This window comes from Cyanistes caeruleus, chromosome 14 (assembly GCF_971803275.1).
Source record: "Cyanistes caeruleus chromosome 14, bCyaCae1.hap1.1, whole genome shotgun sequence".
NCBI classification, from domain to species: Eukaryota; Metazoa; Chordata; class Aves; order Passeriformes; family Paridae; genus Cyanistes; species Cyanistes caeruleus.
Window position 1 is genome coordinate 9297753 of NC_141714.1, and position 27797 is coordinate 9325549.

The following is a 27797-nucleotide window of genomic DNA, read 5'->3' on the forward strand; positions in this document are numbered from 1 at the left end:
ATAATAAAGTATAAATACAAATATTTATAGAGGAGTAAATAAGTTTAGTGAAAGTGGAGAAGGCTTCCTAAAATACTGAAATTCACACGTGATCATTTACTCATATGAAACAAGATAAAAAGGGCAGCAAATTCTGAAAATGGCTTAGCAGGCTCTTTGAGAAAGCTTTGTGTTCTAACCACTAGATGTCTCTTGAATTCCATAAAAATTTCTAATTTATCTTCTATCTTATTACTATTGTTTGTTCTCCCAGAGATTTCTCTTCAATTAACAAATTCTGCTTCACTTAATTATTTTATAATCAAATGGTTTACCCCAAATGTAAGTTCTTAAAGATACCATGAGTGCCTAATATTGTAATTTTTTTTTTCTTTTTAAATTAAGCACAGGTTGGGTTTTTTTTGTTTGTTTATTTTGTTTTGTTTTTTAATTTCCGTCCATGCAGGAAGAATGCAAAATATCATGGCAGTAGTGAGGCATGTATCTGTTCTCTGAAGTCATAAATTATGCATATTCTCTTTTAGCTTTCTGCAAACACTCCCTGGCATAAGACAAATGACTCCTTAGTAAATACAGAAATACCCAGGCCTCTGGACAGAGTTGAGGGCTGCCTTTGCTCCCAAGTCAGCATCTCTGCCTCCAGCCATGTGGAAAGCAATGGTTCAGTGCTCCCATTTTATTTATTGCAATCCAGGTCTTTACAGCTGTGAGGAGGTGAACAAAGTACAGATACTCTCTTTCCATCCAAAAAAAAAAAGTATCAGGCCACACAGAGTAAAAACTCATCTCTAAAAGTGCAAGGCATTTTTAAATAAGTGTATTTTCATAGTACTAAAATGGAATGCAGCAGTCCATATTGAAATTTCAGTAGCTTTAGTGCAGGATTTGTCACTCAGATTATTTTTCATGGTAGATGTACAAGCAACCTGTGTTACTGTCAGCTGATTTTGTGATTCTCCAAAGAATCTTGTTCGTGAGTCTATCTTCTATCCACAACAGATGCTTTGGAGCAGTAGTCCATCTGGAAAGTCTAACCGTGAACCTGAACACTTTATAAATGTATGTATTTATGCATACATTTAAGCATTTAAGCATTTGTCCCCAGGAAAGAGAAGGATCTTTCTGAGGGCCTTAGGCAAGTGGATCAAGGTTATTTCTTAGTCTGATTAGTTGCTTGTTTTGAGTTTAACTCAATCCCATTTCTCATATGCTAGAAAAAAAAATCCATGATTATCATCCTTGATGATGATGATGATGATAAAGATGAAGGAGCTTGTCATCACTTTTTACCTCCGTTCCTAAATCTGAGTGCAATATACACAAATTTAAATGATGTAAAATACTTCTGGCATATTGACAGTCCTCATTCTATTTTGGTCTTTTTTCATATCTGTTCATCTGTAGAGTGTAGGTTTTTGGGATAAAGGCTCTCTTATTCTGTGTTTGGGTTGTGGTATATATTGGGATGGCTTGAACTCGAGTTCAGAGTTGTTGCTTTTTTATATGAAATTTGTTGTTTGGGTGCAATTTGAGGGAGTTTATTAATTTAAGTCAGAGTATTTTAGCTCCAGAAGGACTGTCACATACCAGGGCACAAGCATGGCACCCTAATTCATGGTTTAACCTTCACTGGAGTGTGGGGGGTTATTGCTACAGGGATGTGATAAAAGCAATTTATTACAGTACTCTGTTGGTGAAGCTAGAAGCATGACACTGGAACATTTCTGGAAGGGAGTTGTAAAGAAAAATGTGCTGAGGATTTTTTGTGTGTGTCTGATAAAAAGGTGGTAGGATTCTCTGTGTCCATTCTGAACTACACAGTTTATGGCCAAGGCCATGGAGCAACCTTTGTAGAGGAGTCTGTGGAAACCATAAAACTTAAAGAATGCGGTTAAGCTTGAGGGTTAGAGCATCTCAAAGATGAGTCACATGCTTGCCTGTTCGGGAAGGTTCAGGATCAGGAAAGCTCAGAGGCTGCATCTTAGCCATCACCATGATGGACTGTGATGGCTGAGGCAATATCCAGCTTAGCTATGCCAAGAAAATAAGAGATTAATTTCTGGGAGAAAAGGTCACTTGTTCACTTCATTGCAAATGGACCCATTGCAGGTTAAGATACATGCTTCTAGGTAATTCTAGGATAGTCTATGCTTCAAAAATGGCTTCACTTAGTTTAGCAGAGATGAGACATATTTTTTGTGCTTTGTTTTCATCAGAAGAGAGCTTCCTGATTTGGGAAGAAAAGCCCATGGAATTATATTCTCGATAGTACATAGAATATACAGAATAATAATAAAAATAGGGACTGTTAGGTATTTTGTAAGACATCTTTTTCTTTTAAATAGTGTACAAGAAATTACACAAATCAAGTGAGTTCTGTTAAGCAAGCCAACCATTAGTAATTGCAATACAGATATTTTGAGTTGTATTGGATATACTTTTTAATTTGTAAGCAACATTATGGCATTTAGTCCTGATGGCTTTCAGATGTCTTGCAAGTCTTGATGTTAAAAGCATTTAGGGCCTACTATCTCAAGTTCTATAAAAATACAACAGTGAGTTCACAATTTAAGACTGAATAGATTTTTGGCCAATTTGCAGCTCTACTGTGTCTTTTCACCAAAAAAAAACCCCACTGTAGTCTGTATGCCACAGAAAAGTATTGCTTAAGATAGCTTTGCTTCCTTTTCTCTCTTTAAAGATATACTTGAAGTCCTCTTTCTTAAAATCTTGCATACTATGCTGGCAGGCTGTAATTTGCTTCATTAACGAAGATGAAAGATCACATCAGTCTTTGGGATGTCAGTCTGTAAGACAGAATCCTGAAAACTCCTTGTCAGGAGGAGAAAAAATCCTTTTCTGTTTCTATAGGTTACACTGAGAGAAAGACGGATAATAGTAACTGAGCTAATGATTAGTATTATTGAATATTTAAGGAAAATGTAAGTGCTTTGAAATTAAAGAATTTTGAACATACAAGAAGCAAGAAAAGCTGTATAATTTACTTAAAAGTTTGATGTGTTCTCTTTCCTTAGGAGTTTCAGAGACGCTGCAATACTCTCATATCATTAATAGAAAAAGAAAATATGGAAATTGAGGAAAAAGAAAGAGCTGAAAAGAAGAAAAGAGGAGCGAAAGTTACAGCAGTATGTTTAGCAGCACTTATTTTACTTCCAATGGGGTAGAATTCAATTATATATTTATTTAGATTAAACTGAAATATTTGTCTATTCACAGCTCTCCTAGATTTGCTTAGGTAGGTATTCCCAATGTTTAGTACTTGGGGGCGCTTTTTTTTTTGTTTTGTTTTTTTTCAGAAATCTTTTGTTTAAGTAGCAGAGAAAGACTTTTTAGAGCGTCGCACTGCCTACTTTCTTCCTACTTACGTAGATCGCATGTTGCTTCAGTTTCTTCTCAGATATTTTTTCCTCCCCTGCATAGTAGTTGCTGGAAGGAGAAATTAAAGTGCTGCTTTATTTTGAAGGGTTGTCATCTTTAGAACAGAATTCTGTATAAGTCAACGTTCTGATCTTTTCATCCAATTCATGGTATGTGTGATGCCTGCACCACTGAGACAGTGTAAAATTTTAAGAATATAAAAAGGGTAGGAGAATTAAGTGTCTACATCAGGGATTAATATTTGCCTTTCCATTATATCCTACAAAGATGAACTGAAATCTAGAATGCATTGGTGTTACACATTCCCTTTTGAAGTCAGTTATGTATTTAATTTTTTTGTTTTTATAATGCTACCATCTTGTTAAATTTATACTTGTTTTTTCTCTTTAGTCACAGAAGAGAAAAGCAGATTTGGCTGCTGAAAACTCTGGAAAAAAAGATGCTAAGAAAGTGAAGTCATGAACCTGGAAACTGAATGCTAAATATTAAACTGCCACGTTCTTCACTCCATCTATGTATATTAATTGCCAACTTCTTTGTATTCATGGTACTCTTCCCCAAGTCCCATGCTTTAATTTTGCAAATTTTGTATCCTTTACAATGCCTTTCTTTACCTAAAATGTGTAACTTTATATCTTATGCATTCCAGTATTTTTGTGTACTGTATTTTGTGAGTTTCATGTCTTTGGCAAAATTCACTCAGTTCTTGGTTTTCTGAAGCTTGTGCTGAGGTTTTAGCTTTTATATGTTTTATAAGCTGCTGCTTTGAAAGAAAACCTAGATTCTATAGCTGTATTGTTGTTGTTTCATATTTTAAATTTATATCGTTGTTGGAAAATAAATGGACTTAATTAATTGAAGAGAAATATACTTCACCTTTGTTTTCCCTACCCTCATTCCCTTTTTTGCATAGCTATGTTTAGAGAGAATGTTAAAGTCTGTATAATTGTGCCTTCATCATCAATCAGATTTTTTTCAGAGGAGTACGTAGACAGGACCAGGAGCATGACAGAGCAAAACCTAGACTGACAACCTTGTTTGCTCTCTGCATTAAATGGACGTTTTCTCTGAAATTTTCAGAAGGAAGCCCAGCAAATACACACTTCTTGTTTTTCTTAATCAATGATTTCTGCTGGTCTACATGCTTAAACACAGGGTGAGGTTTTTCTCAGAATGGCCTCCAGATGAAAGCTTTTCTATGACTCATAAAAGGAAGTAGTTCACAGCTTCTGGTTGTTTAAGTAGCAAACAAAATAATTCACTTTCTGGTTGGTAGGTTTCTCAGCTCTGCTGCCTTGTGTTGAAAGATCTTTGTTGCTCTAATTATCTCTGCTAAAGTTCTTTTTTTACCTTTAATTCATCGTGTCAGTCAGAAGCAATGGGGATATGTTATGGAGTGCTCCTTTTTAGTATTTCTATTTTAATGAAGGGATGAAAGTGTTGGATGTATGATTTTTGACTTTGCAAGAATGGCCTTTATTAAGCAGGTTCACAGTTCCTGCTCATTTCGGAGTCTCTGCCTTTCCTGGATCAGTAGAACAGTGGCTGTGACATCTGATGTTTTACTTTAATGTTCTGTCTCTGATCTGGTGTTTAGTACAGACCTTGCTATAGTGAAACATACCCTCATAATGTCAGGTCTAGATTAATGCAGTGTGCTTTACATGGTACTTTCCTTGAAGACTACTTGTCAACTTCTTCTAGTGCAGTTTGCTTCCTTCAGTGGCTTGAGGCGTTTTGAAATCAAGAAACCTCTTAACTCTTTTGTGCTTTGCATTGGCTAACTTCTTCTGTGTTTGTAAAATATAGGACTTTATAAAATAAAGTTCTTGAGCTTTGCCCATATTCTTCTATGTAATTTTAAATATATTGTTATATCTTTGAAGTTTTTGGGATTAGTATCTCTTAAGTTTGATGTGGAATTTCTGGCTTTTTTTGTAGTGTCTGTTAAAGGTTTGGGGCAAAATAGGTGTGATGATTGGTTGAGCATTTCAAAAGATAATTCAAAAGATTAGGTTATGTATTTTGGAGTGTAACTTTTGGCCAGGGACCACATTAATTATTTCACTGGGCTTATATTTTTAAGACTTGATATTTGTCTGTTCATCTGATGAGTAGAGAGGTGCATCTGATAATGACAGGGCACAGATTCCAGGCAGGAGATTGGTCTTAGGAGTCAGAGCATGCTTTTAAATGATTCTGCAACCCAGGTGGGATTGGTGTGCTCAGGAAAGAAGCATGTCTCCTCAGAATGTAGTTCTGGTACTGGAGCAGCTAACCATCCTGCTTTATTCTTGGGAGGAGGACATCCCATGTAATTGTGGAAAAAGGCTATGCAGCTACATGCACATATAACCACAAATCCCTGGAGCATTGCTATTAATAGAGAGAGCAAGATGCCTTATTTTCATTTGCATTTTGGCTCATCAGCCACTCACTAAGTTTATGGCCTGAAATGATAAAAACACGTTAAAAGAGATGAGAAGTAAAGGCTGAAAGAGCCAGTTGAAATGTTTATGGAATTACGTGGCTAGGTCTAGAGCTTATTCTATTGCTCCTATTTAGCATTGGATGAATATTTTAATGTTTTAAGTCTTGAAATAAGTGTTTTCTGGTTTTGTTTATTGTAGATTAGCTTTGTTTGACTTGCATGGTTTTGTGCATCCAGTTTTTCTGTGTTGCAAAGTGTATGGAAAGTCTTAAAATGGTAATATCTCAACATGTTCTTTTATGCAGATTTCTTGGTTTGAGTTACCACTTGAGTTACTGTTCATTCATCTCAATGGCATGATACACAAACCATGTAGCTAAAGATAATGCAATTGTTCTTTCAGATCTTATCTCTTGATCAGACAGCTTCTCTGAAGAATGATAGATTCTCCCAGGAACTATCTGTTACCTCTTGCAGTCTGTAGTCCCTAGTTAAACTGAATGTGCTGTTGAACAAGAGTCCTTGAGAGCATTTGAACACTATAAACCAGTTCCTAGGGGATTGAACCTTCCTATCCATCATGTGATAGCTAAAGAAAATTGCCAACAGCTGCTGGACAGGATTAAAGGAAAATGGATCTTTCTTTTCCCTTTTTCATTCTTTCAGCTGCAGATATCAACACAGTGTGTGCCTAGCAGTATCTTAAATTATATGCTGCTGTGACTCAAAATTAGGTGACAGAAATGAAAGAATCTTCCTATTTTTAACCGCTAATTTCTTAGGCAAGGAATACTGTTCATAAGAAATTTGTAAGCACTGAATGTTATGCGATAGAAAACTTAGGAAAAATTTGGGCCTTTAGGCTATTTTGGGGTTGCCAAAAATGCTGCAAGAGAAAACATTTTGAAAATTAATTTAGTTTCTTTTCAGTGGACAAGTTAAATTTGATTGTGTAAACATCAGGCTTGAAGAGTCACCTAGCACCTTTGACTCACCAGGCAGTTGCACGTAACGTCCTGGGAGAGGTCACAGCAATTGTGGTAGTTACCTTTTCACATTTTCATCATTTCCAACTTACTAGTTCTTTTATTTTTGAGTTATGTTAGTGATGACACCAAAAAAGTAATGCTGCTAACCACCTTCATTGTATGTAATTTCACTTTGTTACAATGACACAGAAGAAATTAACTTTCTTCTTGCTGGTAATATTAGACCATCTTTAGATGTTGGTTTGCACAAGTGGTATTACTATACTAAAATATTAATTAATAATTTTTTTCTAGTAGATGAGCTTTGCTTGTTTGATTTAGTGCTGATGCTGGTAAGGGGTTAAGGAAAAAGCAGCTATCACTCTTTGAGATGATGAGCAAGGAGTACAGTATGCAGAAATTAATCAGCATCTCTCTGAGTGTCTGATGGTGATGCCAAGCTAATTTTTGCTTATATATATCCTTCATATAGCTACAAAACTACAAATATATATACAAAAATTAGCTTGGCATCAATGGAAATAATGTTGTGCAGTGCCTGCAGTTCCTGCTGTGTTACAGGCATTCTCTGTACCATGCCTCCTGCCCACGTTCAGTAGGGGGATTAAGTACATTCACTGAGGAGAAATTAATGCTAAAGTGTTACAGGTTGAAAAAAGGGGGAATTTTGCAGTCAATATTAGTTTATGTGAATACAAAATGATGAGGTTGATGCACACATTGGCACCTGTGATGCTGGAAGGGATTGATTACCAACTGTAGTTCTGATCTGACTGAAGAGAGGTTGACATTTGTTACATTTTAATTAACTATCTGGTCCACACGCTTAATTTCAAGCATGTATGTAAATGTGTTCGTGGCTCATAGTTCTAATGTTTGTTATGTTCTTTTTCTGAAAGATTTAAAGTTGAACTTAGTTTGCATATTTTGAAATGTAATGTACTCTTGAATTGCATTTGCATGGTATCCATCCTTTCATGAGAGCCTTAATAGGAGTAATATTTGCTTTCATGAGAGCCTTAATAGGAGTAATATTTGCTGCCTCAAAGGTATGTCGGTGTCGTGTTCAGTTGTGTTGTTCAAGATAACTTCTAAAATTTTTCAGTCTAGGATTTGTTTCTTAAGTTGTACATATATGAAAATAAAAGTCAATATGAACCCGATGTCTTCTGGTTATTCTGGTACATACCAGAGGGTATGTACCATACAACAGGGGTATGTTACTTGGATACTTACAAGATAGTTTGATTTGGTTTTGTTGCTCTTGTGCCATTGTGGCTGAATGTAAGGGGAGATGTGGCTGTTCCACATCTGCTTTCAAATGATAGTTTCTTGTGATCTGAAACATAGTACCTATGTTTTTGTGACAGCCTTGCCTGTGTTGTCTCTTAGTACAGTGTTACACAATGTTTGTTGATCCTATATTAAAGTGTATTGCTGGTTCCCTTTTATTTCTTACCTCTGGTGTCTTCCTGAAATGAAATACTTTGGAGCTTAAGTCCAGTTGATAAAATAATGGGAACCATGAATTTTGTTGTTGTTGATCACCAGTAGCATTGCTAGATACTGTGTTTGGTGAGGTGCATGCTCTAAAATGAATGTTTTTTTTCCTCAAGATAACTTAAAATAAAAGGATAGACTGGAGGACCAGTTTCTCTGGTGTTGGCTGGTAGAAATTATGTCTGCTCCAGAGTAAACTTTTGATAGACCTCACACTTTTTCAGGTGAGACACCTAGACCAGGATGAATGAGCTGGGAAAGGATATGTGCTTCCAGCTTACCTGGTCCTCAGTAGCAGCCAAACTGAGGCCAAACAAAAAAAATTTTGGGTTCACTACAAAAGCTATAGGTCTTCCATATAGCTTTGCTTCCTGGTAGACTGAGCAGGATCACACAGCTAGTTTCTACTTGCATATTTTCAGGGGTTTACCAGCACAAAGTACTGTTTTCAGGATTTTCTTGGAAGCAGTACCTGCCAACCTTCCTGGAGGAGATACTCTGTTCATGCAACAAAACTTCTGGAGAGCAACAGTGATGCTGTCTGCAGAACTACTCAGTGGCTGTGGAGTTTGGTGTTGACACAGGATGATTGTTCTCATGTGCTCTGTTGTGGGGAAGGTCAGGCTGTAGACAGCTTCTTAGCAGTTCCGTGCTGTAAGAGGACAGACTGAAAAGTCATCTTCATTTATCTTCTCATTTCTTAATTAGGTAGACACTGCTGAAGGCCACAAAATATTAAATACTATCCATCAGTTTGGTAAATGGCATTTGTTATGTGTTTTCTTTTTTTTTAGCTTAACAGGTGGATATTACTTGAGAGATGAGTTTACATTGAGTGTTTTTGTTACTTCTGTTTCCTTACAACTGTAGTACTTGCATTTTCTTAAAATTACTATTTTCTAGATGCCTAGATTTTCATATCTTTGTTCATGGAGGGCTGTTGGTCAGGATTTTTTTTTTCTTTTTTTTTAAATTTACTTAGAAAGGGTGTTTTAGCTGGGTGTGTAACCTGAGTGGAGGTGTGGGATGATGTTCACTTCAGGAGCCCTGATGCTACAGGGCCCTTTTAGCCTAGGTGTTCGTACAATCATTTGTGTGTTCCCTGCCTAGTCTGCACCACCTCCCTTTGCCTTCAGTCAGTTCTTCTCAAAAAACCTCAACCTGCTGTGGCTTTGTGCCTGCCTGATTTCTGCTCTGGGTGGCAGGAAAAGTTGTCTGTCCCTCTCTGTAGGGAGGTGACACTAGTGCCTGGTCCTTGAGCTGAATAAGACCATTTATTGGCTTGGAAGCTTTGAGTGCCCTTGTAGGATTACTAATATGGATGGTTACTTCCATTCAGTGTCCTCTGCCCTGACACAAAGGGAGCTGTGGCTTGTCTGATGTTCCCTTCTGCTCCACGGTCCATGTAAGGCTGCCCTCGGTTACTATGCCCTGGCTGGAGGCTGCAAACCCAGGCACTTAATTGCTGTGCTGTGGAGTCTGCCTGACCTCTGGACACATCAATTGGACCATCCTGGAGTTTGATGCTAAACTGTGCTGCTGAACAGTGATCATGAGGCTGGAAAACAGAGGCGGGAGGGGCAAGAAGTTGCCAGTTGTTATTACAACCTGCTTTAAATCATGACTGGTGTTGGGATGGAAGAGAGGTGAAGTCAGGACCAGGAGGATGCACATGTATGTGATGCTCTTTTAGCTGTGACTAAGCCTTTGCTTCTAGGCCTTATTTCAAATCCTGCTGTGTCAGTTGGCATCTTGGATATTTTCGTGTGGAGGCTTCTTGGAAAGCTGTCCAAATTAACAGATGGGGTGTCTTGGCACAGTGCCCAGTCCCTGTGCAAGCCCTGCTCCCACAGCAGGCTCCCCATCCAACATTTGAAATGGGGAGCAAAAACGCTGAATCCTGGAAAAAATTGCCTGTGCTAGAGCAGAGATGAGAGCTGGGCTGTAAAAATCTGTGTATAATTAATTGGAGATTGATGGATAAATATATTTCTTTCTATTGCTAGTAAGTAGAAATTGAAAGTAAAGCCACTGTAACTTGCTGCCTGAGTGAGTGGATTACGAAGGCACGGGAACTGTCCACGTGCCTCGTGTGGAGTGCAGCTTGTGACAGCACTGTTGGTTGGGTTGTGCTCCATTCTGGCTTTTCCTGCCTGCAGTGCTCCCATGTTGTTCAGACATGTTCAGACCCCAGGTGGTGGTGTTGGATCTGAAAGGAGGAAATGTGAAGATGGAGAAGCTCCATTCACTGTGAACAAGACCAGTGATATGGCAGTATTAAGGTGCTCTGTGCAATTGCTTCATTTTTGTGTTGACTGGGCTGTAGTCCAGCTGTCTCCTCAGAGTTGCCATTCAGTTCCAAACATACATGCAAACTGCCTGGCTGGCTGGCTAGTTGCCATGTAAGAGGTGATTTGAGGAGGCCTTCCCATCCAGAAGTTGCATTATGCTCAACTTAAAAGGTGTCTTACCAAAGTTTAAACTGAGATACAGCTAATGTGGCACTCGATGAGACACTCAGAGCCTGCAAGGTCTGTTTTGGCTTTGTATTAGAGCACATTCAGTGTCTGCTTGAAGGCAGGCATGTCTGCACCACAAAAAGCAGGACTTCTCTTGAGGGACTTGGTATTAGAATTATGTTACTGTAATGAAAAAAAACAAACCAAAAACCATACCCTTTAAAAACGTGTCAGCATTAATTTGTGGCTTCTATACATACATATCTCTGAAATAATTTTACTTACTTACATTACAAAGGATTGATTAATGTTATGTGATTGAACATGTGGAAGAGGTACAAGAAGTTTCTTTTTCTTAAGTGTCAGCCCTAGAGACTCAGTATTTTCTTTCAATGTTCAAAAAGAAATTTAATTTTAGATTTTGTGATACTCACTGGTAATTAACTGCTCCATGTACTGCATCTTATTATGCTATGGGCCTGAAGATTTTCTATTGGAAATGAAAATCAATTTCAACAAATTCAGTTGTTGCTGTCTTACTAGGTTATGGTACTCAATGTAAATTAAAGTTTTAAATTTGTCATCAATCAATAGATGCAATTATTGATTTGGGATGTATGAGGTAAAAAGTGAATAAATAAGGTTTTCTCTTTGTTTTTATAACATGAAAACATGTCAAAGTTTATTGAGCTACAAGTTACTTTGTAGTGAACCTGAGGCAGAATCAGAAACATAAGAGTAATGCCAGTCTATTTATTTCTTGGGTGCTGTAGGATTTTCTTAAAATGCTGGTGTGAGGCATCCTGGTTTAAAAGTTTGTTTAGAAGCCTGGGGTGCAAGGATTGGTTGGCTGTCTGATCCCAGGTCCCAATGCCCATCCATATTGTACACAGGCAAACCCATCACCCTTCAGAAATCAATGTCTCTGCACAGAAGGCTCTTGTAGTGTTCAGTGTATCTGGAGGTGGGCAGAAACTCTTTCTCACTGGAGGAAACTAAAAGTAATATGGAGCTGCTAACCCTATTGATACACCCCACACAAATCACCCTTATCTTCTGGATTGGAATGAAACTACTGATTGCACTCTAACTTGTTCCTGGAGTTTGGAGTGGATGTACGATTCCTTGCTCAGAACTAGATGTTCTGGTGTGGGCCAGATGAAGCAATGTGGGAAGGCTGTCACTCCGAGCCCACCCACATGTGCGGGAGAGCTGAGAGAAAGCTCCTGTGTAATTAGTGCAGCAGGATGAGCAACACAGCCTTGCTCAGACTCTGGTAGTGGATTATGTACCTCAGTTTTCTGAGTTGCTCTTGGTTAAACAAAGTTGCTTACAACCTGGGATCAGCAGCGGTGCCAATTTCTCTGCATTAATAAATTATTTTTAATTTAAAGGGCTTTGAGGGCTTTGTTTAAGAGTTGCTATAAAAATATTTTTCTCATTGGGAATTAGCAATAGTCATAAAAGTTGAGAAAATGCAATTTTTTTACTGCTTTCATGGTCTTGGGATGTTGCTTTTAAAAAAAGAGAGGAAAAATATCAGGAAGAGTTGGTTGAGGACATAGTTCACTTGATCAAATGGATGAAGACCTCAGCTGGCAGGAAACCAATTAAAAAGACAAAATAGATAGTTTTGTCAGATGGAGACCACATTCCTGTGGGACATGAGAGGATTTATATCAATCACAGCATCAGTAACTGCAGATTGTATGTAGCAGGGCACATGCAAACACTGTAGTTTCTATTATATAGGTGGAAATAGATACACATATCTTGTCAGAGCGGTATCAGACATAAAAAACAGTGTTTTGGAATTGAAGTGACTCTTAACCCAAGATTCCCCTGGGAAAGTCTTTGGCTGCTGTGCCAGGTCTTTATTATCCCGCTGGAGAGACTCTTTGCTGGTGTGAGTGTTGAGTAGAACTTCACAGTGAACCCATGATTTTACTTTTAAATGTGGTGACACAGTCCAGCCCACTTTGTCTCTGCTCACTGCTGGTGGACTAGAGCCTAGGTTGCCTGGAACTGTGGACACAGATACCAGGACTGGTTTGAATTTTCTGTTCTTTCCAATAGTTTCTTTGGTCAAATTCAGCAGTATTTCTCTGGTGCGGCTGTAGAGAATTGAGCTTCTGGTGTCTAGATATAATATCAAGAATGATGTAGGAGTGGCACTTCTTTCCAATTGTGAGGTCTCATGTTCACCTGAGTTGGGTAAAACCACCAAGAAGCAGCAAGAGAACATCTGTGCTCATACCCAATGGACTTGTGCAGCCATGGCAATGGCAAGGAATTGAGTAAGAATGAAATGTAACTGCAGCTTGTTTGAGTCCCAGGTTGTGCCTGCAGGATTTGTGTCAGACAATGAAGGAGAGCAGCAGCCTGGGACTCTGAACTGGGACATTGCCGTGCTCTTCTGTGTCTCCTGAGACTGCAGCAAGCTCCTTTCTTTGCAAACTCTGTTGTTTCCTCTGCTAAGGTCTGTTTATGCTGTGTATTTCCTTTACAGGGAGGATGGATATTTATCTCTGGGTTATGGTAGCACTAAGTGATGAGGGCTATGATCTTGGATAGGGTCTTGAGGTGCTGCTGTAATATTAATAAGAGCCTTGTAATAAGATTCAGTGTCTACAGTTCTTCCAAATTCATGGCTGTTCTGAGTAGTTCACAGTATCAGGGCTGTAGCTATATATAAAAATTAGTAATTGATTTGCTTTCTATTGAATAAATGACATGCTGGTGGAATGATTAGTGCATAAAAAAATCATGAGTGTCATTTGCACACAATTGGAAATCATCATTCCCTTAACAAATTTTTTTCTAGTTGGGTTTAAGTTTCAGTTGGGAATTACAGTTTCACTAATTTAACAAAACCACCTGATAAATAACTCATAATTTTTTATAGATGTCTGTTAAATAAATCTATATTGAAGTACCAAGAAATGACACTTGTAGAAGAAACATTGCTGCAAATAATGAGAAAATTGCAGATGTACTTTATACCTCTTCTGAAAATCAAAAGGTCTCATAAATACAGTCTGTAAAAATGTCTGTGGAAGAGTTAACATAACTGTACAAGCAATAAGCCTGACCTTTCAGTGTAATTTATTTTAGATTTGCTCAATCCTTTTTTATTAAAACTAGCACATCTGAAGCAGAATTAAATCCTATTATACCAGCTCTGTGATTGTATACATTTTTCTCTGCCATGGCACACATTATTAAAAATTACTTTGTTTCATATTGGTTAATGCAATCAGGGGAGTAAATGAAGTTTTCTGGTCTTCAGTAAAGACAGAAACATGTAGCTTCTATCCTTGAGAGCAGTTTAAATTATTGTGAGGATCAGCTGAGTTCCAGCCCAGCAAAAATGAGTTCAGGTGTTTCCTCTGTGGTGGTAAGACCCAGGTCCCCATCCCATCCCAGTGTCTGCACTGGTCCAGGGACCAAGTTACACAGAACCAGCTGCTTTAGATGTTTTTGTCTTAGCAAAAATATTTCTATAAACTAGACACCACATCTTGTTTCTGCCTCCTCCACAGTTCTGTGTTCCAGTGCAAAATCACCAGTTACCACCAGTGCAGCCTTTTCTTGTTTCTCTTGCCTGAGATGGCTCAGATGGATCAGATGCACCTTTGATATAAACAAGGATGTGTGCTCATAGGCATCCCCTGCCTGTGTTTCATCCCTCTCTTTCAGCAGAGTGTTTTCCATGCTGGTGTTGGTGTTTGCTCCAGCAGACAGCAGCTATGAAAGTGCTCCTGTATTTTCTGTCTTTGTGTAGGTTTTACGTGCTTGCTTTTTCCCCCTCAATTTCTTGCAGTGCAGCATTGGGTTGGATTGCAAGAAGGGGATTTAGATGGAGCCAAGCATTTTTTTGTGGTTTAAAATCTGTCTAGTACTTTTTAACTGACCAAGATCTACAGCACTTTGGAGTATTTATTACTCCTATTTAATGGGCTGTTTACAATTTCAGGACCAGCCTCAGTAGCCTTGCAGAGCAGATTTCCATGCTGATGACAAGTTTACAATGAGTAATAAGAGCTGACACATTTTGTGTGCAGAGGTTAATGCCCCCAAATCAAGTGCTATAAATTGTTGTGGGTGGGTAGCCGATGCAAGAACCTGTTTTTTTTTATACAGCATCATAGCAAGATTTGGAAAACACAGTTAATTTTATGCTTCCTCTACTCATTGCAGGGAAAGTTCAAGGTTGCCTTTTTCTTACCCTCTCCTATCTCATGTGCATAGACTGGGAGAAAAGGTATGTGTAGAGCTATTCTGAAAGGATGCACTTTGTGGGAGAAGGTGACCAGAACAGCCCCAGTGCAGCTCTTGGTTCTTTTGGGGATCACACTGGTGTCTGCAGCATGAGTTTAGGAGGCCCTGAGGCTGGGAGGATGCAGTAGCCTTTCTGCATTCCCTCCAGTGTCTCCCCTTCCTGCAGAGCACTGTGTTCAGTGCAGCTGCTCTCAGTGACCATCTGCAGTCACTGTCTGCTTTTATTGCTGCTTTGGCTCTGCTAAGGTCCTCGACAGAGCAGCCTTCCTGAGAGCAGTAGTCTTCTCCCTTAAAGGAAGTGTCTCAAGTTCTGGCCTTTAAAACAGTGTTTCAGTTTGGGAAATCCAGAGTAACCTTTTGGTTTTTAAAATGCATTAAGTGTGTTACGTCACAGGAGTAAAGTTACTCAATATGCACATGAGGTAGGGAATGAGGCCTCTGGGCAGTGTTACTGGCAGTGTGGGATTACATAAAGGAAAATGGCTTATTGCTTATTTCCATCTGCCCACAGCAGACCTTTCCAGGTGCAGTGTGTTTCATCTGGTGCTTCTGGAGATGCTCCAAAACAGCAGTCTCCTAGGCTTTAGGACTGTATATATTTCTTTTAGAGAAAGCCACATATATGCAAATAGGAAGAAAAGGAGAAACTTTTAAAGGAGAGCAGCCTATTCATCTCTGAATCAGACCTGAGTTTTAGCTGGTTCTTTTGGGTTATAAATGCTCCTTCAGCATTCACTTGGAACAGTTTTAATTCTGGTGACAAACAGTGGGCTAATAAGCCCCAATGTCAAGAAATCCGTTGTTTTGTTACTGAACAACTGCATTACAGTCAGGTGAATAACAGACTTTATGGAAAGGAAACTCAGGATGCAGGAGGGTTAGCTGCTCACTGCACTAGCCCAGTCCTTTGCCTTACCACTAAAACAGTCAGTAGTGTTAACTTGAAGTAAAGGCACAACTACAAAACTCATTTCACATGGACCATTGAACATTAGATATTAAAAAAATCTTCTGTCCGTACCTCTAAATGGAACCTGAACCAGTGACCTGGAGGTGAAATTCTCTCCTGCAATCATCTGGAGCCAGCAGAGTTTGTTTATCCCACAGAGCACTTTTTCTGTATTAAAAAGCAAATTAATCTGTCACTGAGACTAATCCTACTTGTCTCAGAAGTAAACAAATGTAGAGGGGCTATTTGAGATGATATTTACATTCTGAGTCAGAAGGTCAGAAAAAAATGTTTGCATCCATTTGGTTATGGTTTTTACTGTGAAAGTCAATTGACTACTTTTAACCTAGGTAATTTTTATATAAGGGAAAAGATGGACAACATAATAATGTAAATAATAATGTAGAATCTTTCACTTCCAACAGGCAACTATTTTTTTTTTTTTTTTTTTTCTTATCTGGAAGTGGGATAGACAGAAAACATGATTTTATGCCAACAGGTGGATCCATCTGTCATCCCAATCACTGTGGGCTTTCCATCTCTTTCAAAATTGAGTAATCCCTTTCAGACCAGGAAATAGTTGGGAGAAGTGAGCAACTAGAGAGGCAGCTGCAAAAGTGCATAAGTCTTTATTTTGTGCAAAAAACCCCAACATTTTTCAGCTTTTTTGAACTCTTAACTCTCCAGTAATTTAAATGAAGAGACACTAGTCTAGCACATCAGTTAATCTCATCATGTACTGATAAAACTCCACAAATGGACGCCTTGTCTGTTACGGGTTCTGTGACTGAGGAAGATTCTGTGAACGCAGCTCGGTTTCAGTGCAGTTTCTGAGCAGACTATTTCACAATGGCTCACTGCTCAGCAAGACCTTCTTCTGATGTCTCTGGACAACACAGGAGGGGGAAGCTGTTGATATCCCTGTAGTTTATACCAAATGCCAGTGATGTGTGTAAAAATAATTAGTGAAATACTCAGGTGTCAATGCTCTGGCAGGAGGTAGCCAAGAAAATTATCTCTGTGCAAAAGGAAGATTTGAGAGTATCTACAGGAATAATTGATGCCAAATCTATCCTTACCATTGATTTGGGCATAATTAGTTTGAATGAAAGCAAAATACTGTCATCAAAAATAATAAATTTAAGCATAGCAGGAGTCCGAAGCCTTCATCAAAGATGTTTGAGGAAGGTGTTTTGATCCTTCTATGCTGATTATGTGACTTGATGCACTGGTTCTAGCTGGTTTGCACTATGGTTGGGTACAGACTACAAGAAAATTATCTTGACTCACTCAGCATTAGCATGCTTGTTTGTGGTATTTGGAGAGCTCTACAGCAAAATGAACTTTTTGACTGGTTCCTATGTTGGGGATTTCATGTGTCTCCTTTACAACTCACCTTAAGATTGGCTTTTATATCTGGATCTGCTACTGGTTTTTAAAGGCTCATGTAGCCACTCTTTGTTTTGAGCTTTTGTAACTGGCTCTGAACTAACCTCAATTTCTTGGTATTGCCCTTTCGTTGGTATGTATTTTGAACCTCTTTTCTAATGGACCAGGCTTTTCTTTGACTCTGTTCCCTGCTTGCCCTTCAGTAAAGGGAAGCCCAGTGCAGTCATGTGGCTCCCTAATCCCCTGGAGAACATGTTGGTCAAAGAGAGGGAGTGTGTTAGAGTCAGCTACAGTGAAATCACAGACTTTATTCTTTCTCATGTATTTAGCAACAGAGATCTCCAGTTCATAACTCTCGCATCAGCCACTGTGCTGGTTACCCCACCAATGTTTCTATTGTCTGATGAGCATCCTGTGAAGGTTCCCCATGGCAGCTGGCTCTGTAGGATGCAATGCAACCTTACAGCTACTAAATTCATACCTACTCTTTTATTTTGCAGGGTGGAGGGGGATAAAATGACTGCGGTTAAAGTGTAGGAGAGTTGACATTGGACTGACTGATGTGGTGAGGAGGGTGCAGCCTTCCCAGCTCACTGCAGAAGTGGCTGAAGTGAACTGATGCCAGCAGCATGACATCCTCATCCATCTACTGATGGACACTGATGCAAACTGAGCAGTCCAGAGAAGCAATGGAAAGGAGTTGCACCTATATAAACTTGTGTGCAAGATGTTTGTTCACAGGGGAGTAAGAAACTAACAGTATACTGGAAAACTGAGTGAGACAAAAAATAATTTGAGAATTGGAAGGAAGAAGCAATCAAAACAAATCTGTTCCAAGATAAGGGTGATCTTCACTCTAACCATCTTCACTCTGCTTGAGGCTATGTTTTCACATCAATTTACCAGCATTTTCTATGTTTTTCCACAATGAGTTGCTGACCTTTCACTTGATAGCAAACACACCGAGCAAATGGCCCAATGCTGTTTGCTGAGCTGTGCCAGCTTGTCCTGGTCCAAGACCTGCCCATGTTCTGGGTTCAGGGGACAGGCTGACTCCCTGCCATCTGGCTGACTTGGGAGGTTCAAGAGCCCTGCTTCAGGGTCAGATCCAGCATTTCAGCAACAATATGGGAATGAGATGCACTGTGTGGCTGATCCTCACTTTGACCACCAGCCTATAAATATGTCAGGTGAGTATCAGTGTGTTGTAGAAGTGTCCTTGAATACACTGGCAGGCTGACTTTTTGCTAGAGTCCTCCAGAAACAGGCTGAAAACACCACAGGCACTGTGAAAATAGTAAATGGGGATGGAAAGTGACCAAAGGAGTGAGTACCATTCAACTGGACAGCTTCAGCTTTCCAAACAATCCAGCTCTGTGCATGAATGGAAGCAAGTAGTTTCCACCCCTTCTACTGAGGTTTCTTCTCATATTAGAAGGTCACCAATTATTTCTGACTGATCAGCAGAATTATTTCCAGGCTTCATAAATTTAATGTGGCCTTTTGCTCTGTTCTGTGGCTGCTACTTCTTCCAAGGGATGTCTCTTTATTGCTGAAGCAGATGATGGAGACAGCGCTGCTCCAAGAAAAGGGGAGGAGGAGGAGGACTTAAAGTCCTCCTTAAGGTTGACCTTAATCCTTAAGGTCAACAGTGGCATTCTAGAAATCTATTATTTTCTTGTACTTATATTCCTTTCTCTGTACTGGTGTAGAGCTTGCTTGGGCACAACCTGTCTTGCTGCCTGCCTAGCTCAGCATGTCAGTGGGTGCAAAAAATTCCTTGAAGTCTGCTAGATGCCTCCTTACTCAATGTTTTGCAGGACACTTGTCACAAGGCCCACACCTGGTGACCTGGAAGTTCCTGTTTTCTCCTTGAGCTGTATTAACTACAGAATTTCACCTGGCAGAAGTTCTAGGCCACACACCATAGTACTGGTGCCATCTTCTTTCTTTCTCTAAACCCCAGGCACACATAGTCTGCCTGGGGTTTATATAGTAAGAAGCCAAAAGAGATGGTTTATAGTGTAGCCTAATAAATGAATTTAATCTACATAAACTCTTGATAAGAAGCTGGTTCCTCAGACACTAAGTGTCAGAGAAATTCACTGGTACCAGGTTCAATTTATGCTGATAGAGAAGCTGGCTCATTTATATTTCCTTTTTAATTTGCATTTTGTGTTTTCTATTTCTGGGAAATGAATTAAGCAGAACTAAGGCCACTTAAGGAAAGTGTCTGTGTGAGGCTGGAAGAAAATCTAGCTGCACAAATCTGCTAGTTCAAATTCATAGCTGTACTGAATTTGAATTAGGCCTTTCAAATATCTTAGTTTAAACAAGCTGAAAAGGTAGGCTGGAGGAGCAAGACCAGGGGAAATAGGCTTTTTCCTCTCTTCTGAGATCCCCTTTGTACATGGTTAGGCACTGGATGACAGACCTGCATTTACTGGGAAATCATCAATCCTGAGTGAAAAAGGAGATTAGGGGTTAGTGCTGTCCTCACTTGCATGTGGGTCAAAGATTTTTAGATCAGTATTAAAAGAAGACCAGTGGTGGCAGTGAGGGGAGGAGAGAGCACATGAGTTTGAATTTGCTTCCCAAGGCCTGAAAGGCATTTTTCTTCCTGTTGAGAAAGAACTTTGAGGAGGGCTGTGCACAGCACTGCTGCCTGGTCCTTATGTACTGCAGCAGGGACCATAGTCCCACAAAGCCACTACTTCAGAGGGGGACTAGGAGGTAAAGATTTAATTTTAAGAGTCTCTGAAATGCAAACAATGTGGTTTATAATAAGAAAGTATAAATTAACTAAGGAGAAGAAAATAGCATCTGTTGAAAACAGATTAGTAAGGAATGTGCCTGTGGATGCCTGGGTAGCTTTACCAAGCAGTCAATTAGAGTCAATTATCATCCTCAGACTCCTCATCCTGTGTTCAGTATGCTTGCAGTGTGTCCAATTTAGTTTGTGCTGTTTCATAGGTTCACAATTTTCTCTCTGTGTGAAATGATCTAGCTGGAGACACCAGGAAAGTGCCAAGCTTTAAGTATATGACAATTGTAATTCTTTTGACTGAAACCTGATTTGATTCAGTTGAAAATGACTTTATTGTATTGGATTTATGGTTCATTTAACAAGTGCTGTAGATGTCAATACATTAGTGTAAACCTGATGCAGGTAGTAATTTGGTTTATAATGAGGTTCCCCAGCAGTATCCAACTATGAAAAATGGGACATTCTTCATTGGAGCACAAAGTGTGCCTGCCTGATGGCAGATGTTGTCTGAGGCCCTGCTACTTCACTTTCTGAGAAGAGTGTGGTGTTATAACTTGCTGTGGGCTTTAAAAGTTCCTTAAACTGATAAAATGTTAAAAGAAAAGATTGGAAAGAGTTAAAGATTGCTTTTTAGAAGTTTGGTTTTAATTATCGGTTTAAATTACACCTTTATCTCTTGCAGTCTTAATTGTGCAGTTGTTGCAGGTGCAAAATTTCAGCCAGATTTAATGGAACTTAAAAGAGAAACCTTTTATTTTTACGGGACTGTGTGATCAGGTATTCTCCTTACCTCATCACTGCTTTCAATACATTTCACTGAATGATCCTGCTGATGTATGGAAATAGGTGTAGTATAGAGAGGCCAGGGTAGAGAAGACAGTGATGTCTCCCTCCCATTTCTGGATATGAGATAAGTTTCAGAAAAGTAGCTGTAAAAAATACTGTCCCCTTTCAAGGCAAAGTGTGTGGCCAAAAGTGTGTCAAGTCTCACAGTAGCGCTAAGCAGCCTTTCCCCTTTGGGACAGACCCTTCTCTGCTCTGCAGCCCACAGGCACACCTTCCTTTAGCACTTGTACTCAAAAAATGCTTTTCAATTTTTTATGTGCTTCCAGGTAGCTTTTGTTTCAGCATTAAGCTGATTTCCACAGCTTCAGACATTACTGATCAATATGAGGGTATTTGAGAGCCTAACCCCAGCAGACTATGTTGGTGTGAGTAAGGGTACAGAAGATATGTTCAGTCCTACACAAAGCAGCCTTTCACCATCTCTCAATTCCCTCCACGTCTCAGCTGGATATGCAACTTCTTTTGCCCCTCTATACTTCTTAATTTCCTTCCTTTGCTGTTATTTATCTGCTAAATGCTATTTGCTGCAGTAGATAATGGAAGAAGCTGTTCAGAACGAAATGGCATGGCATTTTCTGCCCTTTTGTAAACTACATAAAATAAAGATGAACTTTTCTGCCCATTCCAGCCAAAGCACAACTTGTTGTAGGGTGTTGGCTCTTTATTTTCCCCTGGATCCTAACTGTAGCCAGCCATGTGTTAGGAGCACTGTTCATAACCTCTGTGTAAAGACCAGTGTCTGGGAACTGCTTGCCCATGGGCACAATTAGAAGTGTCCCTTTGGGGTATGTCATCTCCAGAAGAAGGACAAACAGTAAACTGAATTCACTAGCTGCAGAGAGGTAGCTCTGGGGTGATGTAAGTGCTCAGTGCTGCAGTATCTGTTAAGTGTCTGAAAACACACTGCAGCCTGCAAATGCTGCTCTAGATGGGAGCCCTTAGGAAAATAATTCCAAAGTAACTTTTAAAGCAAATGATCAAATTCTCAGTAGACTTGTTACTTCAGAATTTAACTTACAGAAAATTGTAAGATTTGTTTTCTCTTGGGAATTAATAAGGCTAACTTTAATCAGGGTTACATTTTAATTCTGAGTGGGAGTGTCCATACAAAGACTTAATGCAGTTTAAATGAGCCTTTCAATCTATTTTTTAGATCTGCTTAGTTTCCTTAGCAGTGCACTGGTCTAGGCAAGTTTTGTGTTCCTCTGCTTCAGCGAGAATTTCTCTTCTGAGGTACTGACTTGGAGGGAGACAGAAAACAGCTGCCAAGCAGAATGTACAGGCAGGTTGTGTATTAGTTTTATTGTCTCATTTTATATATTCATGTTTAATGAATCCAGATATAATTAATAGTATGGACATACCCAACCGCTAATATAAAATCAGAAAAAACTTACCTGTTGTGTCTCAGCACGTTTCTGAGCTCACCCCTTCTGCCTGGGATGAAGGAGCCACAACCCTGTGGCAGAAGAACATGCTGCCTGCCTGGGTCATGTTTCCTTCAGGTTCTGAGGCAAACAGCATCTTTCTACCACCACTGTGAGATATTTGTGTGGCCACCAGATATCAGTAACACCTGCACATATGTTTTGCAGCAGCCAGGACCTCAGCCTTTGGTGATTTTGTCTCCTCACACATTTGTTCCTAGGTCTAATCTTGTAGCACTGTGTAGGTATGAGAGGGCAGAAGTACCACCACTGCCATCTCCTAATTGTCTAAAAGCAAAAGCAAGGTCAAAACAGTCACAGAATTACAATACATAAAGTCATGTGACATTATTTTTCTTGTCTACCTATCTCTGCTAGAAAATTCCTGTTTTCTAGGCTTTTAGGAAGCCACAAATGTGTTGGTGGGTTTTTGATTGGGCTGCTTTAATGATGGTGTGAGTCTGACACAGTCTCAGGTTTCCAAGCTTTGGAAATTTAGAATAAAGAGCCTTGTTGTTCATGTCTGAGATCTGGAAATACTGCTTATTCCTTTCTGGTCCCTTTTATCGCACAGCTTGACAGAAATATTTTGTTTTTTATTTAAAAAAATGTGTTTGTTAAAAGTTAGCATCTTTTTCTTGTAAAAGCTCATCCATGCTGCTATTACATTAGCAATTCTACTTTGTTCTTCTGTGAAGCAAGTTTCAGTTTACATGTACAGTTACAGTTTACAGGTACATCTGCTTTCCATTCCACAGCTTGAAGAAAGTCATCAAAAAATCTTAAAACCTGCTTAATTGAGCCTTTTAAATGCTCATCTCGCACTTTTGAGTGAAGAGCAATTTATATTTCATAAAAGTAGAAGCTGAGCTGCAAGCTGTAAGTAATTATCATACAATTAGATGTCTACTATGAAAGAAATGAAAACTCAGGCTTCTTGGGAGGCTTCCGTGACTGGTTTATGTAATCACAAATTAAATTACATTTCTTTACCTTATAAAGTTCTGGAGGTACATTAATCTAGTTTGGAGGTACACTTTGGAGACTGCTAAGCTGTATTAAAAGGGGAAGAGAGTTTATCAAACCGGTTGATAAATTCCATGGGCCAAGAAGAACACATAAATATCTGTGGTGGGTTCTGCAAATGTGATTGTGCTTTTCTTGTCTGGAAATGTTTACAACTAATAATGAAGAAAACCCCTATGTAGTAGTTTAAGTGAATGGCTGTGGTGTTAGATTGCTGAGTTCCAGTGGATGTGGTCTTTCTCTGCAGGAGAGAAAAATACTGTCCATTTGTTAAAAGTGAGGTGGGGGGTGTTGGATATCAGGAAATTTGGACAGAGGATTAACTCTTCATGTGTTTAAACTTCCTGTATGCTTAGCTAGGAGTCCTTCTATCACCCAAAGGCCACTGAATTTGTGTGTGGCACATTTGCTGGAATGTTGAAGGAAGGAGCCTCAGATCTGTATGTGAACACTTCCTGTCATTTCACAGGGGACCAGCTATACTTCTGTCCATGCTTATTGGAATAATGGCATTCACTGAAGAACATGTCATGGTAAGAAAAATGATGAAGTAGTAGCACATCAACAGGTGCACTATGTATTCTTGTATGTTGTTGGCATTTTAGATAGCTCATGGTTCACTTTCACCTGTGGGAAAAGCTGAATTATTTAAGGACAGGAAGTCCTGAGTTGGAGCTGTTCTAATTTAAGGAGCTGCTGGCAATAGTCTGTCATGGCTTTATGCAAAAATGAGGGAAGTATTTTCCTGAACTAATGGAATTAAATAGCAATTTCTGTATAACTTGGCTTAAAGAACTGGAAGAGTGAATATTGCATCATATTTTTGCAATGTCTTTGTCTTGCATGAAACTCTTTACAACAAAAAGGACTTTTCTAGTCATGGCGCTTTGAGAAGCTCTGATACTGTGCTGCTAAAGGGGCTTCATTTAGATCAATTGTTTCTAGACCACAAGAATATAATTTTTATCTCCTCAAGTGAAGATAAATTTCGTCATGCCTTCAGTGTACAGTACAGTGATGGTTAATAATCTCAATTCACATCTGTATGCAGTAGGATGATGACAATGTAATGGTATTCTTTATGGTGTGTCAAGGGGATGTATAATTGGTGTTGGCTTTCCTTTTCCCTCTTTTTCCTAAGGTTAACTACTTTAACCTTGATTTCAGGCTGTATTTTTTTTCTCACAGCATTTCTCCATTATACATTATTTGGTTTGGTTACAGTCACTAGACTTTAACTGCTCTGACATATTAATTTTTAAGAGCACTAAAGACTTCATTAAAATAATGTCCTTCAGATAAGTGCAGTTGGCATTGTGATTGGAAGTGGACTATAGGAAATATGAAACACCAGCTCTCCTACATTAAGAATTTATTATGGGAACCAAATCCAGTAGAATGTGTATTTGAAATGCTTCTTCGCTAACTTTTAGAAGCTCAGTGTGTAGCCTACATCCATGAATTGGTTAGGAGTTTCTTTTCTAGTATGCATTTAGTTAAAGATTTGTTTTATGTTTATAGTCTCAATTATATGGAACACTGGTCTCTTACTATCACAGAATCATAGAATGGTTTGGGTCGGAAGGGACCTTGAAGATCCCCTATCCCCACCCCCTGCCATGGGCAGGGACATCTTCCACTAGACCAGGCTGCTCAAAGCCCCATCCAGCATGGCCTTGAACACTGCCAGGGGAGGGGTGGCCACAACTTCTCTGGACAATCTGTGCCAGGGCCTCACCTCCCCCACAGTCCAGAATATCTTCCTAGTTTATAATTTAAATCCAATCTCTTTCTGGTTTTCCTTCTGCCAGATACTTCTTTTCTCTCTACACTGTCTGTGAGTGCTATCAGAGCCCCAGTGTCACCTTGCCTGGGGCTGGAGGGGGATCATGCAAAGCTGCCTCAGGGACTGCAGACTCACCTAGGGCTCCCATGGCATCCTGTCAACTTGTTTTAAGGTGCCCTGAATCAAACAGGTTATCCCAGATGTGTACTAATGCAACTGAAAGCTTTTAGATGAGTGATAATTTCTGCTTACTCTTCTCCCGGGCTGTCCTTAGCTCTTGGAAGGGCTTTTAGTTTTTTTCATTGATCAGCAAGTTTGTAGAAATGAAATGCTTTGAGGTAGTAGTGGTCAATTGGGCCCATGAACATATGCATGCTGCAGAGCATGTCCTGACATCCAGCATCACCCAGCAGTGATTCTACCTCATGCTGGAGGCTGGGGAGGGCTTGAGCCAGAATTGCAGCCTATTTTTCCTGTTTCCATCAGAGCCTCAAAAGCATGGTTGAGGAGCATAGTGCACTGCTTTGGGGTGATGAGGCCCTGGACACTTTCTTCATTTCTTCCAGAGCAGCACTGTAAAATGAGGTATATAAATGCTGAGCTGCTGCAGATTAAAAAACATTTCCTAAAAAATAAAGTTAAAATTGAAGTTGACCCAAGTTAAAAATCAATTTTCTCTGAGAATGCAAAGGCATAAAGGAAAGTGCCTTAGCATGATTTTAAGTGGGCCTCTGAATGTGGAAGACAGACTGCAGGAATAAAGAGACGAACGCCTTGGTGGGATGCTGCAGACGGAGAGAGCCCTAGAGTAACTTGCAAGGACCAAATTTCAATTAAATGAGCATATTTCCTGCAACTATTAAATTCTGCCTAGATAAATGGATTTTAGAAGAATATATGTATTTTTTGAAACCATGAAGTCACTTGATATGGTAGTAATAAATCTGTCAGAATTTCTGCTTTTACCAAAGCTTAGCTGTAATACAGGATTCATTTCAATACCTAAAGCCATTTGGGGGTGGGAAGAGACTTTCCCAGCTTTGGAATTAGATTTCTCTGCTATGGGTATTATGTTCTTGACCTCATATCATTGCCTTTGAGGAGCAGCAGTATTTAAAATCTGCTGTCATGTAGCAGTTCTGTCTGTGCTGCGCTATAAGGCAGCACTGATGGTGGCACTTGTAAAGGCACTGAACGTGTATGACTTAAATATAGGGCTTTCTCCAGGATAATTAATAATTTAATCTCTGTGAAAATGAAGAGGTTTCTCTTCATTTATCCCAACTACTCTTTGATTTTTCTCTTTAGCCCATTTTAGTTGGCATTTCTCCCCTCTTTACCCACACAGGCTGCCTTTTATAGTAAGCTCTTTCAGCAAAGACCAGCTTTTATTTCTTTCAGATTGCAGTAAGCTTTTATTTCTTGTAAAAAATAATTGCAGCTTACTGTAAAAGATATGATCTGATTGAACAGATGACCTTTTAAGAAAATAGCATGAGTGGTATGAAGCGGCACCAGCTTTGCTGTAACCATTATGGCCAGGCCAGGCTCTGGAGTCTTGGACTAACATGTCAGTCCTGGTGTGAGTGTGCAAAGCTGCAGGAAATTCTGTGACAGAAATTCAGCATAACCTGGGGAGCCAGGGTACCGAGATATTTCCCTAGTTTATGTTTATTCTGTAACCTGCAAGCAATTTAACAGTTCCAGCAGGTGCTGATTGCAAAGCGACTGACAAATATTTTGAATATATATTTTCAAAGTGTTTCCCTTGACAAATTTAAATTGAGCTAACAATTCTTCTAGCACACTAAATTGGCTATGGTACTGTTAGTTGGCTTTAAGTATTGCCTTTACTGCTCCTGGTAGCTGGAACAGCTGTGCTTTTGTTTTACAATTAATATTTCAATGTAAGGTATTATAGGCATAAATAGTTAATATCTTCCCTCCATGTTTCTTTATTGCTAAGCTTGATGATGAGTTAGTAATTCAGACTGAAATGCAGGTAAAACAGTAATGTGAACAGTTTAAATCTGTATTTTTCCAAAGCTCCTGTGGTCAAGATGACTGCATTTTAGCAAGAATATTGCTATTTAAAATTGTTTACCTCTACACTTCAGCTGAATGCTACTGTATATGATAAAAAAGGTAAATAAAGGTGCCTTTTGAGTCCTAATAACTGCACAAGAAACAAGAAACCTAATCATTCTCACTAACATAAAAATAATTTAACAAATGGAAGAGTGGTACAGCAACCTAGAAAGAAATTTCTGAATATGGCACCACATATGGCCAAGGTCTCTTCAGGCATTAATTCAATTTTTTTTTTAACTTCCCTGTTTTTAGTAGGCTTGTTTCATATTTAATGTGGAATAAAACTTTGTGTTTTCAGGGTTTACTGTTGCTTTTCCAGAGTTTACCTAATTTTTGGTCTGGACATGAAACATGATTTATTTTTCTCCCATTATAACTGGTACTACTTCACCATGTAGTAAAAAGATATTGAAATCCATGGTGTTGTTCCTCAGGAAAAGGCAGACTGTTGATAGTA

General features: G+C 39.2%; 2 protein-coding genes across 24 annotated transcripts in view; one reads left to right on the forward strand and one right to left on the reverse strand.

The window, feature by feature from the left end:
• SMARCA1 (SNF2 related chromatin remodeling ATPase 1) overlaps positions 1–7982 on the forward strand; it is a 38740-nt gene extending 30758 nt beyond the window's left edge. For 20 of the 22 annotated variants that reach the window (XM_086850678.1, XM_086850679.1, XM_086850691.1 and 17 more), the window contains 2 exons: positions 3036–3146; positions 3790–4265. In XM_086850678.1, coding sequence (XP_086706804.1) covers positions 3036–3146; positions 3790–3861 — 183 coding nt within the window. In that variant the 3' untranslated portion in view covers positions 3862–4265. Of the gene's footprint in view, positions 1–3035; positions 3147–3789 lie in introns of those variants that run through there. The other 2 variants (XM_086850676.1, XR_015276467.1) reach the window with 2 other exon arrangements.
• Positions 1–27797, reverse strand: part of GAB3 (GRB2 associated binding protein 3) — a 774285-nt gene that overhangs the window by 105719 nt on the left and 640769 nt on the right. The gene's annotated exons all lie outside the window — the stretch shown is intronic.